General features: G+C 43.1%; 1 protein-coding gene across 3 annotated transcripts in view; it reads left to right on the forward strand.

Annotated features, from left to right (window-relative positions):
• The first annotated feature begins 1,340 nt into the window (after positions 1–1,340).
• The window catches only part of gabrb4 (gamma-aminobutyric acid type A receptor subunit beta4), a 52,425-nt gene continuing 33,233 nt past the window's right edge, over positions 1,341–20,532 (forward strand). For all 3 annotated transcript variants that reach the window (XM_058077418.2, XM_058077420.2, XM_058077421.2), the window contains exons 1-2: positions 1,341–2,250; positions 4,558–4,649. In XM_058077418.2, coding sequence (XP_057933401.1) covers positions 2,171–2,250; positions 4,558–4,649 — 172 coding nt within the window. In that variant the 5' untranslated portion in view covers positions 1,341–2,170. The remainder of the gene's footprint in view (positions 2,251–4,557; positions 4,650–20,532) is intronic.

Below are 20,532 nucleotides of genomic sequence, written 5' to 3' on the forward strand. Positions count from 1 at the left end.
TAGAGGCCAATGTAGAACACTACATTCACTATGAGGATGCTTCTTCTGCCTTCTATTTTATTTCATTAGTTAATTTAGCTATTTTTATGCTTAAGTGCTTAATTTAGGCTAACACTAAGTGAAGTTTGCCTAAATATGCAAATGTATCTACTCTTAATAGGCTGTATTAAAGAAGGAAGCCGTGATCATTTATGAGTACATTATTGAAAAGACGCCATAGAGTGACACATTGTAGCTAGCATGCCCGGATAAAGGATTCGGAAGACACATTCAAAGACATTGTACAGATGTGTAGTCGTCTACATCGGAAACACAAGCACCAGACTTAATTGCCCAGGCACAATAATCCCTAACACGGGCTGTTACAAACGCTGAGCTAAAACTCAACTCTTAATCCCTGACATCGCTTCCTGTCCATGCCGCCGGTACTCGAGTCTTATTTGTGTTTTATTATGTCTGCTATTTTGGCTAATATGACTGTGAAGGTGACTATAGGGGTGTTATATAATGTTTAGAGGGCTCTATTGTTACCAAATCAAATAGCGGGGGTGATAAGGTTTGTTTCAAAGCTGGCAGGTCTTGCGTCTTTTCTCATACCAGAAGGATGCTTTGGTTTGTACAGAGAGGAGTACACCGTACATGTCAGCTTCTCAGGCCTTCAAAACAATGTCTGATGTTCATTACTGCGACCCCACGTCGTCCTCACGGTGCATGGCGCCTTGATATTCAGCGCTTCCAGCAACAGATGGCCACCGGGTTTCACAATAAAACACGTCTAGAAGACTAGCGATGGCGCTAATGGTTGATGGGTACGGATCATGGGACAGCAATGCCCGGCACGCCTTTTTTTAAATGCCAGAACACCCGTGGCAGATCATGGCTGTGTGCTTTGTCCCACTGACACCACGATGGCGACAGTGGCGGCTCTATACCTTTAAATGAGCTTTTGCGCATAGCCCTCGCATCACCACAACTGCATCAGTGCTGGGTGGGGTTGCCTAGCAACTGGACAGCAAAGCGATCCCAGAAGAAAACCTCCTCTGTATAAAAACACATGCGCGCGCGTGTGTGTGCGCGCTTCCTGAATGGAGACGCGTGCCTGTTAAGGTGATGTTGTTTGGTGGGAAAAATGTAAATAAAAAACACCCCCCCTTCCCCAAGTGATGCTGCACCCATGTGTAAAAACAAGTGGGGAAATGTGTGGTGGAACACACACGCACGCACGCACACACGCACGCAGCATCCTCATAGGTTTCACAGAGAATAGACTGTTGAGCGCATGAGCAGGCTGTCGCTAAGGAATTCACCTTAGGTGTCCCCCCCACCCCCTCCTCCCCTCCCTGCACTATAGGATATTTATTTTCATTTCAGGGATTGAGAACTTATAGATGAGAGGTGAAGACAAAAAAAAGATTGCGCGTCATGTGTCAGCGGCTGCTTGGATGTGCGTCGTTTGCGCTCGGAGGAGGAGACGCGCGCACCGCGTTAAGGTGTCCGCACGCCATTTAAGACCGCACCTGCATGGGAGACAAGCGGACTTTTCCGGCAGCTCGGAGTGGAAATCTCAGTGTGATATAGGCTGTTCTGACGTCTGCATCAGCTATCAGCCACTTGCTTTCCTCCCCCCCTCCTTCTCCCCAACGTGCATGACTTTGCGCTGATCTCCATCATCATCTGCAGCAGCGACAAGGGGGGAAACCGAGGGGGAATGAAGATTTAATTTTTCTTTCTTTCTTTTTCTTTTCTTTTTTTGCTCCGAAGTAATCGGCTTTGACCGACTGCGCGTCTGGCGGTGCTGCTGCGGCCGCAACCATGCCTCTGGTGCACACTTGGACCGGGAAATTCCATCCTCCGATTTGATCCCCGACACTTGCTGCCTGATTCCGAGCACCGCTTTGTTTTATTTTGAACTTATCGGGCGTACCGCTGCTTTGAGTAAGATGTCTGATCTACTGGTGCTGGTCGAGGGGCTCTGTGACCTGCACGGATTTCCATAGCGGGGGGCCAATTCTTCAGATTTTTGCCACCGAGAAGCCTACTTGAAGACGTCGCATGCGTAGATGTAGGCTCCTTCCTTCTGTTCCCATCGCCCGTTTTTAGTTTGTGCATTGTGCGGGAGGGACCACTGGACTGGTTGGATTATAGATACTGGAAATAAGGATTTGTGGAGATGTTGGGTCGTCAGGAAGATAAATTATGTGGAATTGTCTCAGCTCTGGCGGCTTTGTCCTTCGCATGCTTTGTTCAAAGGTAAGGAAACCTCTCACACCAATTCCTGTCATTACGGAGGCGGAGATGTGGCAAATCGCATTAAAGGGGTGCCCGGGCCTTATTAGAGCCATTGCTGCCGATATGCTCTATTAGGCGCGCGTCCAGTGCGCGCGCACGCGCCTGTGCGATACCCAAATACAATATTCCTAATTATGTGACTGAGGTTGCTGGTAAACATGACCGGAAGTATGTGATTCTTTGTTTGATGAGTATTAAAGTTCCCACCCATTTCTTCGTAAGCACTTTGGGAAGATCCCGTTCCCTCTCAGCTTGGAAGTGCTGGCATGGAGTCACAGCAGAATCCCTCCACAACAGCGGTGTTGCCTTCACTGGCAACACCGCTGAAGGCACTGGTGTGTGCATCCCCATCCACTTTCTGACATTTGTTACAATATATCCCTGATTGGGACACAGTCTCATCAGGTGTCATTCAACTCCCCCCCCTTCCCCCCTCCCCCCAGGGGTCCAAACATCTGCACATGGAGCAGCGCTTCCCCCACTGAGCCACTGGCTAACCCCGCCTCCCTGTGTGCTGGAACGCCGCTCAGGTGCTGCAGGTCATGGCCCCAGCGTTAAAGATGTCAGTCAGACGAGTGCTGACTGGATGTTGCTGCCGGGGATAGTAGTCCATCTCCAGGCGGCGGCCAACCAAACCTTCGTGTGAGGCCGTTAGTCTCAGTCTGCATGAGCATGTGCACAAAAACCACCCTGGTGACTGGAACATTAACTCTTTTGGATGACCTGCTTCCATAAAATCCTCGACAGCTGCATGTGCGTTACTCTGACGGCTGCACGAGGCGTTGTTGTCGACTCCCACTTTCTATCCCCCAAACTATTCCTTTAGGAAGACACGGCACCCCCGGCTCCCCCCGATCTTGTCCTTTTTGTGAACGTCTCCACGTGAAAATAAACCCCTGCTGAATGCCAATGCAGGTTATGTGGAGAATTTAAAAAAGTACCGACACTCCCAAATAACCATTTGGATCGAATCCTCGGTTAGCATATGTTGCATTTACTGCTACATTTTCCAATCAACTCTTGTCGTGTTATTAATACACTATGCCGGTCCTAATGTGTCTTCATGTATTTTTATCACAAAACGTTCTTGTTAGCGGCCAATTCGCTTGCTAAGACATGGGAAGTCGGTTCCATCGCGCATCTATCATGAAATCAGAGGAACACTCTCAAAAATGTTAACACAAAACATGTTTTTATAGTTTTACAATTGCAGTTGCTCCTCGTTTATCATAATTAATTGGTTCCAGACCCGACCGTGATAAGTGAATTTCACGGAATCAGTGATTCAGTACTAACAAATGGAATATATTTGTAGTCAGAGCATAAAACAAACATTATTAGAGAACTGCAGACATGAAATAGCACCCCCATAGTCGCCTTTCCATGTGTATTACCCAGTGTAGTAGACATAATAATAAAAAAATAAAATAAAAGACGTTCTCCAGACTAGTGTAGGGGTTAAGAAGAGACACGCGACATGCAGTGAACATTCACACAGGAGCTGCTGTCCACCGCTCTCTGAAAATACTTTGTACTTTGTTTAGGACATAAATACGTACAAATTAAATATTCTTTTTTTTTAAACAAGGAATTTGAAATATAAATCTGTTATTCATTCGTACAATTTAGTTTTACATAATTAAAGCAATTATACAAACACACACTGAGGAAGGCAGCCAGATCAACATGGACACCTGGCGTGGCCCAGCAAGGTGCACTGTATTCGGGCACATGCTCTGAGCAGCCAATGTCATACCACGTAGGTCTCTGGCAAACCTTTAGCGCTTTTCTATTGTTTCAGGTGTCCGATAAGGTTGGTTGTGTGCTAGATGGGGATGGGGTACCCCCCGGGAACCCTCCCTCCCCCCACACGATAACAATATAACATATGGTGCCTCTCTACAATGCCAGTTTGCACCTGCCTTCCAAACGTGATTTCAAAGAAAAAAAAGATGTTAAAACATCAACCGTAAACAGGTTTCGGGTTTGGTAAATCACATTCTGGGGGCAAAACGACAACATTTGTACCTCCTCCTGCATATAGTGTGTATAGTTATCAAGTCAGACAAGCAAAAATGGCCGCAAGTGCTGTTTTGCTCATTTAACCACCGCAATCCTCATTTCAGCCTCTTAGTAGATCGAGTTTCATGTGTTCTTATGCACGCAAACGTTTATTAGATCAGGCCCTGAGTGCGATACACCGACTCAAATCCCCACTACCGCAACAAATCTGTTGTAATGTTTGACATTTGTGGTTTCTGTCCTCAGCTCCACTGGAAGTACTGGAATGTCTGTGGCCAAGACCACCGTGGACAAGTTGCTGAAGGGATATGACATCCGTTTAAGGCCTGATTTTGGAGGTAGGTGTGTTTTGTCGCCCTTTTTCAAGCCAGTGGATTGCCGGGTCCAAGTCCCCGTGCGGCGTCATTCGTCAGAGAGTCAGTCCAAGTGCTTGCCGTTGGCGAAACATTGGGAATAGCTTTGAAGTGATTGCAACCATGTCATTACTGTGCATCTGTTCACATATCAAAGATGGCTGCTCATGGAGAAGTAGGGCGCATGTCGAGATGAGCAGTTGTACCTTCAGCTATTCTTAAAAAAATAAAACACAACAGACATGTGGGTAAGGTTGGTTAAAATGAAAACAGTTCATTTTATGGAACTGGTGCAGCCTTTTGCCAAGAAATGTTTTGACTTGGATAATTCTTGGGAAAAAAGTGGATTCAAAAGAAAAGCAGACACTTGAGCTGAGAAACACTGTCGACTGCAAGGAATAACTCATGGCAAAACAGGAAGGTGGTGTCCGGGTTGAGCGTGCTGTGAGATCGTCTTTGACAAAAATAACTATAATCTTAATTGTAAAACTCTAAAACCGTTTGTTCATTGACCCATCACGGTTGTTCTGCATATTATAGCTGATAAACAATATTATTGTCAATATTATTTTCAGACCATTTTGTCATTAATGTAATGATAATATATGGCATAATAATGGGAGTCAGTGCGTCAAAAGCAATAAAGTTTAATTTCCCAAGAGTATTTAACATTGTAATTTGAATGTCAAGAGCTCTTAAGTAAATTAAATTAAGCAAAAATAATAAACAAACAAAAAAGCCACAATTAAAATAAAATGGACTCTCAGCGCAATCAATCGCAATATTTCAATACGTTGTTATTTTTAAATATTGACAAAAATAACAGAAATAACCCGGAAATACCGTGCAGTTGATATTTTATGTCAATGACGTCAGCTCATTTGCATATACACTTCCTTCCTTGCCAACATTAGCAACATTCCTGTGGATTATGCTGTTTACGTTTAATAGGGAGTTAGGCCAAATGCAGCAAAATGCACCATTTTCTTGACCATATCTTTCATATCTTGACCAAGGTTTGTCAAGATAAGATCAAATATGTCTTCATTTGTCCCACAGGGGCATTAATTCCGCATATTTAGATTTCAGAAATCACTGGAACGTAAGTTCCATATTATTATTATTTATTTAATTTATTTGTCATTCAGCCGTGTAGCACGCGAAACACAGCTAGCAAGAAGTGCAGCTACTGTACATGTCCTCACTGGGACAAAGAGCGTGAAAGAGGGTTCACTCTCTCCATTCATTCTGCTATAGAACCAACACGCCCAGGTGTGGAGATGGATACGATCTCTCTTGTCATCCAGTCTGTTTGAGAGTAGGGGGGAGGGGGGCAAACTAGCATGCGTATGTCAGCATATCGAGGCAGGCAAAATGATTACGTTTGTTTTCATTTATCATGAGGTTAATTGATTTATTGATTATCATGTCAGGTCTATGTGTTGACATTATTGGCTTTCTGGAAGATTTTGATTGGATTTATTTGATTTCTTACGGGAAAAATTGATTTGGTTAGTGTCTGTGTCAGTTAGTCAGAACTCCTGGACTGGATTAATGATGCTATCCACGGTGCCACTGTACTATACGACGTGTATTTACAATTTGGACATGAAAGGTAGCATCAAACGCAGCACAAGCAAAGTATTCCAATAGTATACTGTGTACAGACGATATACAATATATAACTATACTGACAGTTACTATGGTACCCATTATGTCATTGTATGGTCATATCACCTCGTACTTCGGTACGTGACAAAAAATTTAAAAAAAATAAAATTAATAAAAAAAAATAAAATTAAAAATTAATAAAATATATATTTTTTAAAACTTAATTATATTAGAAAGGCAGGAAGTGAACAAACAGTTACTGATTGTAAAAGTACCAGATGGAGGGGTAGGATTTAATAAGCTTTGCTTCTTCCTACTCCTTTTGGACATGTGGAACTGTGAACTGATTATGGGATGCACTCAATTGTAATCTGATGCATGTTCAAATGAAATTAAACCATTACCATTACCATTACGATGCACTATGATTTCAGCTTTGGTGTTCTTACCAGCATGAATGTTTCCTTTTCAAAGGACATGTCGATAGAGTGAAATGTTCATGACATGAATCCTCTGAGCCGACTGCTTGCATTGATAAAATGCGTTTCCGGGAGGAGGCTCCACCAGTGAACTGAGTGAGCTTGCGGATAACATCGTATGATGTAGATCCAGACCTTGCTGTGTTGGCTTCCAACATCCGTGAGACATTCGCGGGTAAGAGGTTGTATCGGCTTAAAAATGCGACACGAGGTTTCCTCAAATTGCTATTCTGTTTGATTCTGTTTTTTTCTTTTTTTGTGGTACGCTTACTTGTTCTTTGATACGTAATGCAAAGTAATCCAAATAGTAAGCTGACAATTATGTGAGGCCTTTCATCTGAACACAACATGGCGAGTACAAGCATGAAGTCAGCATTGACCCGCTTAAAAACACTTTGCGCTGCAGCCTGACGGGAGGCTGCGTACAGACGCATGCCTCAGCACTAATTAACCAAACCAGCCGCACTTTTTGTCAAGTGCTGCAGAACCTGACAGATGTGCTAAAAGCGTGATCTGATCTGTTGGATGTACAGTAGCCTACATATACAGTGGAACCTCAGTTAGTGTACGCCTGTGAAAATGTTGCCTCGGTTTGCATACATTTTTCAGCGTACAATTCAGCTCCCATTTTTATCACAAAACATCCTTGACTTCTGACAAAGAAGCAGGCTTGCTAAAAAAATGGGAACCGGATGTCACCTACGCCACCGATGTCATCAGTGGTTGACTTTTTATAGTTGTACACAAGGGGTGGGCAAACTTTTTGACTCGCGGGCCACATTGTTTTAACAAAATGGATGCTAGAAAATGGGGCCAAACTCTATATTTTACGCATAACAGTCCACCTGCAATTATTGTATCTGTAAAAGTGTCATGCAATCTGCTATATGTGCTTGTGTCCCTTCTTCCAGGAGCACTTTGTTAACAGCAGACCACATCATATAACAATATCGATAAAACAGCTACTTAAATAACCAAAAGGTTGGCTCAAACCATGATGCCATGTTGAATGTTAAGTTTAAATGAAATACTTTGGAAAGAACGGGCGGGCCGTATTCAAACACTTGGCGGGCCAGATGTGGCCCCCGGGCCGTAGTTTGCCCACCCCTGTTGTACACGCATAAAACATTTGTAAATACAAATAAATGAGGAATGAAAGGGTAAATTGGTGTTGAAGGGTACTTTTACTTTCACTGAAGACATCTTGGTTTGAGTGTTCCCAAAGACGCACCATGGTGGCTACATTGGGAAATGTGAGTCTAAAGGCGACTATAGGGGGGCTATTTCATGCCCAGAGTCCTCTAATAATGGTAATATATATATATATTCACTATGTCATAAAGAGGATTTCTAACTCTAACTACAAACATTTTCCATTAAGTAGTACAGAAACTACTTTGCCAGAAATCCACATATTATGGTCTGGAACTGATGACCTGTTTTTTTGGGCTTTTTTTAGATGTCATGAAATAACATTTCAAAATAATAAAATAAACATATTTGTCCACTTCTAATCATTAAAAAAAATTAAAAATCTTTGAATTTACACTTTTCTCGATCAAATACACAACAAAAACTTGAGGCTGCCATCAACGTATCCTCTCAGCTTAGTACACAAGCCCAGCCTACCGTCTGAGTGCACTCAATGAAGTGCACTGAGTTAGATCTGCCAGCAAGTCACTGGTGATATAATGTTGCCAAAACGCCACAGCTTTCTACGGCCTCTGAAATGTCTGTAAGGTACGTTATTCCTGCCAATAAAATATAGAGACATGTCATATGAGGAGGCACTGCAGTACTTGCCTCACACTGAAGGGGGAGCTGTAAGGTGCTTGTCTGTGCCTGTTAAAACAGTAAAAATGATGATTAATCATGATTAGTTTATTTGAAAACTGTGACTGATCTCATTTTGAAATCATCATTTGATAGCCTCAGTAATAACATCACAATTTCCAACTGGATTTGAATGCAACAAAGTCCACGGTTCAGGCAAACCTATCAGACGTTTGAAGGGTGGAGCTCGAACTGACTGGCCTTTCATGGCCAGGATAAGCGGCAGAGAAACTGAAGGACGGATGAAGCGATGATGTCGACTGCTTGTGGGTTCATTCACCTCAGAACTCGATTCCCAGTTTACCCAGATTGAGTGTTCAGTGAAGCTTTCTTTGATTTTTAGTGAGTAGATTTTACGGAGTAGACATGTTTATATATTTGTTTGGGTGAATTCATGAAAAAGAGCATGTTTTAAAGCGAGAGTATCTCATGGCAGAGAGTCGCTGCTCTTTAACCTCAGGCCCGGAAGCTGAACTCATCCCGGCTAGTTCTAACATCAGTCATCTTCTGTTGCAAGTGATCCCTTTAAACTTCTGCTCTGTGGTCTTTTTCATTTGGAACACTGTGAGAGCGTCGCTCAAACAAAAGTGGATCAGTTGACAACATTTAAACACTTTAAAAATCTTACCTTTTGTATTGCTTCTCGGTTAAAAATGTTTTTAAAGGGGAGCTGTTGTGCTTTTTCCACTTGTCTGACTCATAAATGGAGTTAGAATGTTGTATTCTGGTGTTAAACCATGACAAAGTTTCAGATATTGAGGTTCTTGCCTTTGGAAGTGAGTTTGGGATGACTCAAAACGCTGGGTTACAGAGGGCGTGGTAAAACTGTTCCTTTGTGATGTCACAGAGGAGCGGGCATCCTTATGGGCGTGGCTTTAGGCACAATACACTCTCTCTCCTCCCCCGAACTCTGCTTCTCTGTTTAAAAGGCAAGCTCAGGCAGAAGTGATTAGAGCAAGAGAATTACGGCATTATACACAGGACTGTTTTTGCGAACGTGAACGGGAAATATTGTCCCCTGACAAAGTGTGTCCAACAATGAGTGCTCCTCCTCGGTCAGGCGAGGTTGGAGCAGCCTATTCTTTGAGTTCCTACACGGTAACTCAGGGGTCTCCAAGCAGTAGATCATGAGCTGCCAGTAACTCCTAAACACTTTTCAATTAGCTCTCCAAAGACTTCAGTCATTTCTTATCAACTCCTATACCCACTATATTAGAAAGTGGGGTTCTTTCGTAGCACTTAGGGGGTGTGACCGATCACAGTGGCGTGCCTGGAGGCGGGCCGTGGGTGGAATAGATTAGAACAGAGCGTTTTGGAAGGAAATTTCCAAGGAAATACATCTGGATAGGTGCAGATTCTGGAAGATCTAGACAGTTTTTATGGGTGTTATGGTGTGTAGCTGCTTGATAGACATCTACAACTCGATACAAAGGGTGGAAAAGTGAGCATAATAGGTCCCCTTTTACACTAGCTTTTTAAAGGGAACCTATTATATATTTTTTATATTATTATAATATTTTTTTATATTATTTTTCTGATCTATAAATTGGTTATAATGTTGTAAATGACTTCTAAAGAATGTGTTAATAAACTAATGTAAAGTATGCTACATTTCATGAATGTATGTGGTACGCGTTACTGATTTGGTGCTTTCACGATTGCTTTGAAGTAATTATCCCCTTTACAATTTATATAGAAATATTAGGGGTATAACCGGGTATGTATTCCTATTTTTTAATAGCTGTAGCGAATAAATTTCTCACCAGTACGTTGACTGGGATATGACAATCACCAGTCACATAACGTGCATTCTCAAGCTCCATCCTCGTATAATCCTTATCATCTAGTAAGTTAGCAGGATGTGCCACAACACTGCAGATATTTCAAAGGATGCGTGACACGATATGCAGTATGGATCAGCACGGCACATTGGCTCTATTTGGGAATTAAAGGATTAGATTTGTTGCATAATTGGATATCATGCTCGTTTTCTTCTGCAAGTCAGTAAATCATTCCATGTGAATTATGGAATCCCGAATTATGGTCCGCAATGTGTCTGCAGTGTCAAGACCCCTCAGATTTTCCGCATGTCGGACGTGTTGTGGACGAGGAATCTAACACGCTCAAAGATGTACATGTCCTATCCATGTGAATGTGGATGAATGACCTGATGTCATCTCAAGGTCGGCTCGCTGCTGTAATGTACATGTCCGAGAAGACGCTTGGAAAACATCTTTGGTAAATTGTTACTGTCACTGCTTCTTTTCATGGGAATTGCAAAGCAAGAAAAAAGTATGTTAGTGTCAGTGTGGTTGTTCAACCCAACTAATGGAAAGATGGAGCAGGAACAGCGCTTATTATATCCTTACATACAGTGGTATGAAAAAGTTTCTGAACCTTTTGGAATTTATCACATTTCTGCATGAAATCACCATCAAATGTGATCTGATCTTTGTCAAAATCGCACAGATGAAAAAACAGTGTCTGCTTTAACTAAAACCACCCAAACATTTATAGGTTTTAATGAGGATAGCATGCAAACAATGACAGAAGGGGGAGGAATAAGTAACTGAACCATCACATTTAATATATTTTGCCCCCCCTTTGGCAGCAATAACTTCAACCAGACACTTCCTGTAGCTGCAAATCAGTCTGGCACATTGATCAGTAAGACGTGATTTCATAGTATATTAAACTAGATAACATAAAAAACGTACCAAGTTATTGTTCGTTCAAATAAGTTTGGTCAAATAATGCACAGCTTGATATACCGTGTATATATTTTGTAGTGCAATGGCCAAGGATAGTTTGATTGTCCGGATAGGGGCATATTATATTGTATGACAACGTGCAGGCAACCTCAGCCAGGGGTGTCCACAGTGCGGCTCAGGGGCCGTTTGCGGCTGGCAGCAGATTCTAGAAATAGGAAAAAAAAACAGCAGCAAAATGTTAAAATGTGCAGTAATTTTAGAAAAATTAAAGAATTAAGATCTTATCCAACAAGAAAATACATAATTAAAGGCATTAAGGCATAAAAAACCCATAATAATATCATAATATTGTGAGAAATAATAAAAGTAGCCTATATTAACATTAAAAAAAGTTTCAAAACAATGAATAATGTTGACATTTATGGAAAAAGTTATGTTATGAGAATAAAGTCAAAATAATTGAAAGTTGAAATAGTTAAGAGAAAAAAACAGCAGTAATTTTATGACAAAGTCCAAATATTAAGAGAATAAAGTGGTCATATTATGAGGGAAAATAATCTCATTTTAGACTAAATATCAAAGTGGCCCTGACCCTGATAAAAGGTTGGACACCCCCTGATTAAGGGCTGACCCCGTCAAATGCATGCCAGTACGTTTTGTAAAGTAAGGTCACGAATCACATGATGGATTTCCGGTCACTTCCATCAGTGGCCACTTAACTGCAACGCTGTCAGTGCATTCAGTGGCAGTCTTATCGTATAGGAATACATTTTCTGTCATTCGTCATCCATATTTAACATCCATTTCACAGCCATGTGACATACATTACCATTTTGGACACGCATACACTAACTGGTCCCAGCATCAGGGTCGGCATGTAGTCACTTTTGACTGGCGCTGTCAGTACTGATGTGCTGCTCATGAACAAAATAGCTTACAGTCGAATCTTTGAAGTAGACGACTGGAGTGGCTCTTTGAAGTTAACAAGTCATCATTTTTTTAAAGCTTTTTTGTCTTTGCCATGAAGTGCTAGTGACAATGCGCATTGTCAATGTGCATCCGCATTTTTGCCAAGATTTTGGCTTTTACAGGCTGTGCTCTTAAAGGGGAACGGCACTCTTTGGGGAATTTTTCCCATCATTCACAATCCTTATGTGAAACATGGACACATATTTTATTTCCCTTTTCTGTGCATTATAACACAAGAGAACGAGTTAATATAAGCAAGCTAACAATGTACGTCATTGGGACACACCTACAGTATTTCTACTATGAAGCCCTCTAATAAAAAAAAACCTGAGAGCTTGGTATCTACTCTTCCGTCTATGAAAAATTGAGATCAGGAGTGTATACTTTATATGGTAAGTAACTCCTTACATGGAAGGCATATCACTCTACCTCACTCTAAAAGTGCCATCGGGCATTTTTAAAATGTAAATTCCCCATTCACTGGACCGACAACTGTCACATGTTCTTCCATTTTCATATTTCCTCGCTGCTCCTCACTTTGCCCTCCCAACTACAATGTGAGCCTTGAGGTTTGGGTTAGTGTTACTTTTTTAACGTTAACGTTAGTTTAGTTGTTTGGTTTTTTTTGCCTCTGCTTTTTGTATCTTTGAAACTCGACTGAGAACCTCATTAAGATTGAACAATGCAAAATGTACATTTGTGCAAATGTTCCCAACTGGTCTTGAAATGTTGAGAGACGCATAAACTTGATAACGTGTAAAGGTCTAACATTAGAATTTATGGCGGATAAGACTTTTGTTGAGATCATTTATCGTGTTGGCCATGACGCTTGTGGATTCTTTGAAATGAGGCATTGCGGAGGTGAAGATGGACAAGGTTTTGGTCAGCTTGTATGAATAAATGATGGCTTTTGTGAAGCTTTTAGACGGACAGGACTGAACGGGGGTAAAGGATCTCGCCTGGGATTGCAATGTCAGAGTAATGAATCGCTCTGCTGAGAGTAAAACCGAACAACGAGATGACTGTTTGAGTCCCTGGGGAGTTCTCTGGGTTGGAGGAACAAGTAACCTGTCCTTGTACAGGGAGGGGCACTTAAGATTCATCCCCTTTTTCCACTTGGATAAAGGCAGGGTTTTTCTAGGAATGGGAAATTTTGCATCTTGTGCACATTTAAAATACATTGCAGGAGAAAAATGCTTCAAGTAAAACACCTCCCACCTTTAGTAACTTGTCATGCCGGGGGGACTCGGGACCTGGGGGCCACCAAATGAGGCATCAAGCTAATAACTTGGTGTCCAGCATGGTTCTTAAAGGAAAAATGCACTTAGGTTAGAAATGTTACCTATCATCCACAATCATGAACGCACGACTTTCTCTTTTCTGTGTTCTCCAAACATATCAAAAAAGATAAAAAGAGGCTTGTAAGGTAAGAATGCATGGGATGGGATGCACCTATTCCGTCCGCCCATAAAGCCCTGTGAAAAAAGGCTGCATATTAATAAAGCGACATTCTTATTGGTTGTTATTATACGCCCAACAACTACGTTACTGGTGTAGTGACACCTCGCCACACCACACCGGCAATTAGCAATTAGCCTCACGACACGCTCGCTCACAAAGCCTCAGGCCACTAGTGAAAGGTAACGCTACATATTTTAGCTGCCGCCACTGCTGCGGTGTTTTTGTTTTGGATGCTAGGTGTAGCGTTCCTTTCTATGTTGCTATGTGAAATCAATCCACCCGGGAAAGAGGCTCCGCTAATGCTTAAAATGAGCAAAAACACACCATGTTATTGTTGGAGGGGTTTTAATAGCGGGTTTTGTAGACAGAATAGGTGTGTCTCATTACATGCATGAATCAGCTGCCTTTTTTAGCTGTTTGTATACCTTTAGAACGCAAAGAAAAGATACATAAGGATTGTGACTGAAAAAAGGTCAGTTTTGCTGGAAGGCGTGAGGTTTACTCACATGGTTTTGCACCAGCTGGCATCCGTGAGCACAATATCACAACATATCACAACATCTTGTGAATGTGTTATATTTCTAATTTAGTTCATTCAGCCATTTTTATGCTGAAATGCTGAATTTAGCCCAATGGTACATAAAAATGTGCTCTCAATTTTTTTTGACTGATAATAGGCCGAGGTCAGCCACAAAACGGCTTTATTTATTCATTAATATATTTTGAAAACCACAACGACATGCATATAACCACAGTCATGCACATCAAATCCTTTAGCAGAGGCGATTTCCGTGGCTGATGAAGATAATTTAATGTGTACACGTGTGCAGTATACTGTATGTTGAAACAGGACAGATTTTTATGCCCTGGCTAGATATTCATCACAATGCACTTAGGCTTTAATGGCTCCAGCTGAAAGAGCGTTAGCGTACATGTGACACTTTAATGATCGTCAACATTAGAAAGCATCAGAAGGTGCCAGGACCGCCGGAATGCCGTGCAAGCGCTGGACTCTATCTGTCAGACACATAGCGGCAATAACGGTGAGCACCTGATCTCAGGCTATAAGCAGCATTCATTTTTACCAGTCTGATGCGTCTCGCTTGAAGTTCCGCCTGCAGCCATGACACCAAAGTGTAGTCACCTGCCCCCGTCTCTCCCACTTGCAGCCTGGGCTTTTCTGATCTCATTTCCCACTGACCCAAATGAGTCCCAGCTGCAACTTGATCTTGTTTGTAATGGAAAAGCATTAAATATAGCCACAAAAGCGCATCGCGGCCAGACTGGTGTGTGGAATTGACACATAATTGACGCCATATTTTCGTCTCACTTTCTAACTGAGCAGGACTCACTCTGACTTCACAGGATCCTGCTCGGGTGTCAGCTTGTAGCAGAAATGACTGTGCTGCTTCTCAGGCTACGTTTGCATAACAATAAACGAGGTTGCTGGTTCGATCCTCCGTCTTCCCGTGGCCATGCCCTGATGCTGCCTCATCGTGGTAAGGGTGTCAAAGTGCTAAGTACCTTGGGAATACAAAAATGCGATTCAGTTGTCCCTCGTTTATCTCGAATTTGCGCAAAGTAGGATTCGATATTAATAAACAAAATATTTTTGTAGGTAGACCCGAGTTCAATTCCACCCTCGGCCATCTCTGTGTGGAGTTTGCATGTTCTCCCCGTGCATGCGTGGGTTTTCTCCGGGTACTCCGGTTTCCTCCCACATTCCAAAAACATGCTAGGTTAATTGGTGACTCCAAATTGTCCATAGGTATGAATGTGAGTGTGAATGGTTGTTTGTCTATATGTGCCCTGTGATTGGCTGGCCACCAGTCCAGGGTGTACCCCGCCTCTCGCCCAAAGACAGCTGGGATAGGCTCCAGCACCCCCTTTTTTGTTGGTAGATATAGAAACTTGTTTATGATGTTCTAAATATCCTTCATCCTTCTCCAGAAAAATCTCCGATACTTTGTTGTAAAAGTGTGACCACCTTCTGGTGAGCTTGGATATATAATCGTCCTCCCTGGTGGTCAAATTCATTCATACATTCAGCACAACATGCAAACATATTACATATATTTGACCTGCTGCCATTTTTAAAAATGCCACATTTTCCTCTCTATGAAAGGACGACAGTAACAAGAACCTTCCAGCCCCCCTTCAGGATGAGACAGGTACTGCAGTGCCTTTTATTGACCGGATAGCAAGAAGGTTGATGTCACGCTTCCACATGCCACAGAGTAATGACCGATAATAAATGTTATTCGTATTATGGCCGACATGCTGACAAACAGAAGCTGGCAGGAGCCGTGATGATCAAGGCTGGGCTGGCATAGCCGAGAGGCGATGCTAGCGGCAGCCTCATCTCGGGTTTCTAACTTGCAAATTCAGTGACTTTATTTCAGAAAATGTTAGAAATCAAAGTAAAAATACTTTTACAGCGGAAGGGAGGAATATTAATGAGCTGGCCGCACAATGCCGAATGACAATCAGATGTCTTCAAGGACGTTCAATTTTAGAGGTCACGCTTTACTGTTGATGTGACCTCCGATCGATGCCCACGGGACGTCAGCCCGCGTGTTGGCGGACGCTGCTCCTAAATGATCTATGGCAGCAGTTCCTCCAAGGCCAGTCGACACTTTTACAATACGCGGGGCGACCTCTCCGGCTGTGCGCTGCCACATGTCAAACGGCGGGGCTGCTTTGCATACGGGCTGATAGCGCAGGCCGCCGTAACTCAGCGGCAAAGTAATGCCTATTCAGCACAAAACAGGCGTGTTGTCAGAATCCCAGGATGGATGTTGGGGCATGTACAAGTGATATCTATCCTGATGAAAAAAGAACGCCTGGTGATTTATTACAAAGGAAACACGGGAGAAAATGCTCAAGCTGGGCGCTTTTCCCTTCACTTAGATTTTCGATTTGAATTAAATGAGGTGTGCATGTCGGCAGGCAGTGAGGGAGGGGGGCAAGGGATGGAGAGAGAGAGAGAGAGAGCATGCAGGAGAAGGGAAATACTTTATCTTCCCGTTCAAAGTGATGTTTTCAGCAACTTTGAAATGGGGGCGCAAAATGCTGATAGAATGGCAGCAGAATGAATCACACTGGACTGCAAAATGCAACAAAAACACGAGGTCAGACATTGGTGAGGGATCCTGCATACGGGGCGTTTTCTCCCTCCTATTTTGACCCTCCTGAGGTCCCTTGTGAATCCGATCTTGAAAGTACAGTGATTGATGAGCGGTTTGTCCTTGACAGGGCCGGCATCGGCTGGCCAAGGGCACAGATGCGGCCGTCCAATTCTTTCTGCAAGATAAACAAGGCAAGAAACGTCATTTATAGTATAGATAGATGTTGTCGGCCTACCGCTACCAGGAAGCACGCTTAAAAACCCCATCCCATTATTGAGCCCCGGCAGGCGGGCGTCTAAACAAGGTTTACTCGTGTGGCTGATGCATGCGTCATGCAGAGATGAAGAAGATGAAGAAGATGAAAAAGGAACACGGGAGATGGAGTAGAGAACACTGTATGTTTCTTTTTAACTAATCGCTTGTTTTGGACTACAGCCGTCCTTGTTCATAGCAGATCATCGGAATTTCCCTGCTAGAGGACTCAATAAGGACTATTTTCATAGTTAGCATTTCATAGTTACCATTATTAGAGGCCTGTAGACATGGAATAGCACCCCTATAGTCACCTCTACACTTTGATTACCCAATATAGGAGAGAAAATAAGCCTGTGTGTTGTACGTATAGTAACCTTTATAGTCCTACTTTTCCTTGTTTACATCACATTGCACAACAAAAAAGATAGCCGCTAGCTAGCATGCTAGTGAACTAGTGAGCTAATCAGTTCGCTCACGGTAGCGACAAGGCTGTAAAGCATTACAAGTGTTGCATAAACATCTTTTCACGGCCAAGACAAGACAGAAAATCCTCTGTCTCGTACACCGCTATGTTTGTTTACCTAGCTATAGACGCCATTTCCCGAAATGAGATGAAACAGTGAGAGCTAGCTCATCATGAACTATAACTATTATTCTTTAGAATTTAACATTGGCTAAAAAAATGGAACAATGTAGAAGATAATTCCAAACAATATAGCGTATGACATATTTCAGCAAAGTTGATGAATCATGTCAGGGACCCTTTAACCTCGTCATTGTCGTTTCTTCTAATCCGGACTGTCTCTTCCCGTCTTCCTTTTGTGTTTGAAGGCAGGCACACTCGACCAAGCTGTCACGCTTCCTTTTGAGCCGAGCCGTTTCATTTGTGAATTCAGGTTGTTTTTCTAACTCTGCATTTATACCGCTCGTTTTAGATATTCTATTTTCTTCCCTTGTTTGTCGCTTTGACTCTCCCATCCAAAGACTTTTGTGTTCGTTATGTTGTCTTTATTTTGTCTGAGGTGAGATTGCGTTTCAGGGTTCTTTAATCAACCCCCGCACGATGTGACTCAGGCTGCAGATCGTTTCATGTCGGATGGCGGTGCAAGGGAAGCAGAAGCTTGTCTGACTGATGCGGGGGAAAGACAAATAATACGCAAGGGTGTGTGTCCTCCACCATCGTAACCATTTCTCATTTGCATTTGGATTTAAAATGCGCGGTAACTAAGCAACACCCAATAACCCCTTTATCGTCTTTCTAATTGTTCTCCTAATAAGTGTCTGCAGCTGTTGTGACTTTGACTGAATGAAACATGAAAGCCAAATGAACGTGAGGTCATCCAGGCGCTTTAACTGCAACGTTTGTCAAAATAACGGCCAGCAACGCCGATCACTTGCATGCACAAGTTGGAAATGGATGAATTAATCAAATCATTTAAGATGAAACACTCGGGCGGATTTACGCCTGGTGTATTTACATCATCAGCTTTGTACTTCATGTGGCGTGAAGTACAGTAACTGGGATTTACTGCGGGTCACGCGCAAGGTTACTGGGAGGATCCGTTTAGAAACGTGACGTCAGCTGAAAGAACTGGCGATGGCTGTCCTTGCCTGCTTGTCCGTCCCGTATATTTCAAGAAAGTCTGTCCTCGAGATTATAAAAGGGGACATGCAATTAATAATGTTGATTCATGCTGTGGACATGTGGACTCTCTGAATAGATGAAGGCACCTGAATAAATGATAGCACCATTAAATAAATAATGCACTTCTTTAGCCAATGATTCTCCACATGGCTTCAGGAAACATGGCCGCCAATTCGTCCTCAAGTACCCGGCTATAAATATTAGGGAGACCAATCCGCTGGGTATTCGAATCTCAGATTCAGGTCGTGGAAATCTGGTCCTTCGAGATCCATAGGGGTTTGCCCTGGAAGGACTTGGAGAAGGCATTCGACCCTCTTCTCAGGAAAAACTATGGGCAGTACTCCAGAAATTGGGTATCGGACCGCTTAATTCAGGCTGTACGTTTCCTGTATGATCGGTGTCAGAGTTCGGTTTAAGTCTGACCCGTTTCCAGTGAAGGTGGGACTCTGCCAAAGTTAGCCTTTGTCTGCCATTCTGTTCATTCATTTTCTGGACAGAATTTGTAAGTGGAGCCGAGGCTTTGAGGGCTTCCAGTTTAATGGCCGCAGGATTGGGTCTCGGCTTTTTGCAGATGATGTGTTCCCGCTTCAAGCTGGGACAACTGTCACTGGGTCGGTTGTGTGGAAGCCAAGTGCCTGCGATGAGAATCAGGATCTCCAAGTCTGGGTCCATGGTTCTCACCCAGAAAAGGGTGAGGTGCCATCTCCGTGTCAGGGATGAGATCCTACCCCAAGTAGAGTACGTTAAGTACCTCAGGGTCTTGTTTACGAGGGATGGAAGGACGGAACGCAGGAGTGACAGGCAGATTCGTGTCTGCAGTCATGTGGGCCCTGCATTGGTCCGCCGTGGTCGATTTACCAGCCGATCACCTGGTCATGAGCTTTGAGTAGTGACCAAAATGACTTTTCTCAGTTGGGTGGCTGGGCTCTCCCTTACAGATAAAGTGAGAGCATGCAAAGTGGTGAGGGAATACCGTATACCGTAACAATATTCTATCCATTCAGAGGATGCATACTTCAAATGTATTCCAAAACGTCCAGTATCAGTACCTCATCTCGGAGTGTCCTGGTTTTTGGTCGTCAAAATATGGTCACCCTCCATGATTCATTCATTCATTCATTTTCTACCACTTTTCCTCACGAGGGTCGCGGGGGGTGCTGGAGCCTATCCTATCCTCCATGATAATGATGCTTAAAAGTTCCCCTGGCTGGAATCTGTCTATAGTGTTCCAAACACAAAGGATGCATGCTTACCCTGTGAAGCATTGTTCATTCATTCATTCATTTTCTACCGCTTATCCTCACAAGGGTCGCGGGGGTGCTGGAGCCTATCCCAGCTGTCTTCGGGCAAGAGGCGCGATACACCCTGGACTGGTCACCAGCCAATCACAGGGCACATATAGACAAACAACCATTCACACTCACATTCATACCTATGGACAATTTGGAGTGGCCAATTAACCTAGCATGTTTTTGGAATGTGGGAGGAAACCCGGAGAAAACCCACGCATGCACGGGGAGAACATGCAAACTCCACACAGAGATGGCCGAGGGTGGAATTGAACACCCTCCATGATAATGATGCTTAAAAGTTCCCCTGACTGGAATCTGTCTATAGTGTCGTAAAGGAACTCCTATCCGTTCTCCACATAGAGGGCACTGTTTGGCCATGCGGAAACCGAGACATATTTCCGTCAAAAACAGAAGCACAACAAACCGGGCTGCATGCTTACCCTGTGAAGCATCGGATTGGGTATTTTCAGCACACACACCAATA

Source organism: Doryrhamphus excisus, linkage group LG1, assembly GCF_037039965.1.
Source record: "Doryrhamphus excisus strain RoL-2023G ecotype Guam linkage group LG1, RoL_Dexc_Guam_v1.1, whole genome shotgun sequence".
Lineage (NCBI taxonomy): Eukaryota > Metazoa > Chordata > Actinopteri > Syngnathiformes > Syngnathidae > Doryrhamphus > Doryrhamphus excisus.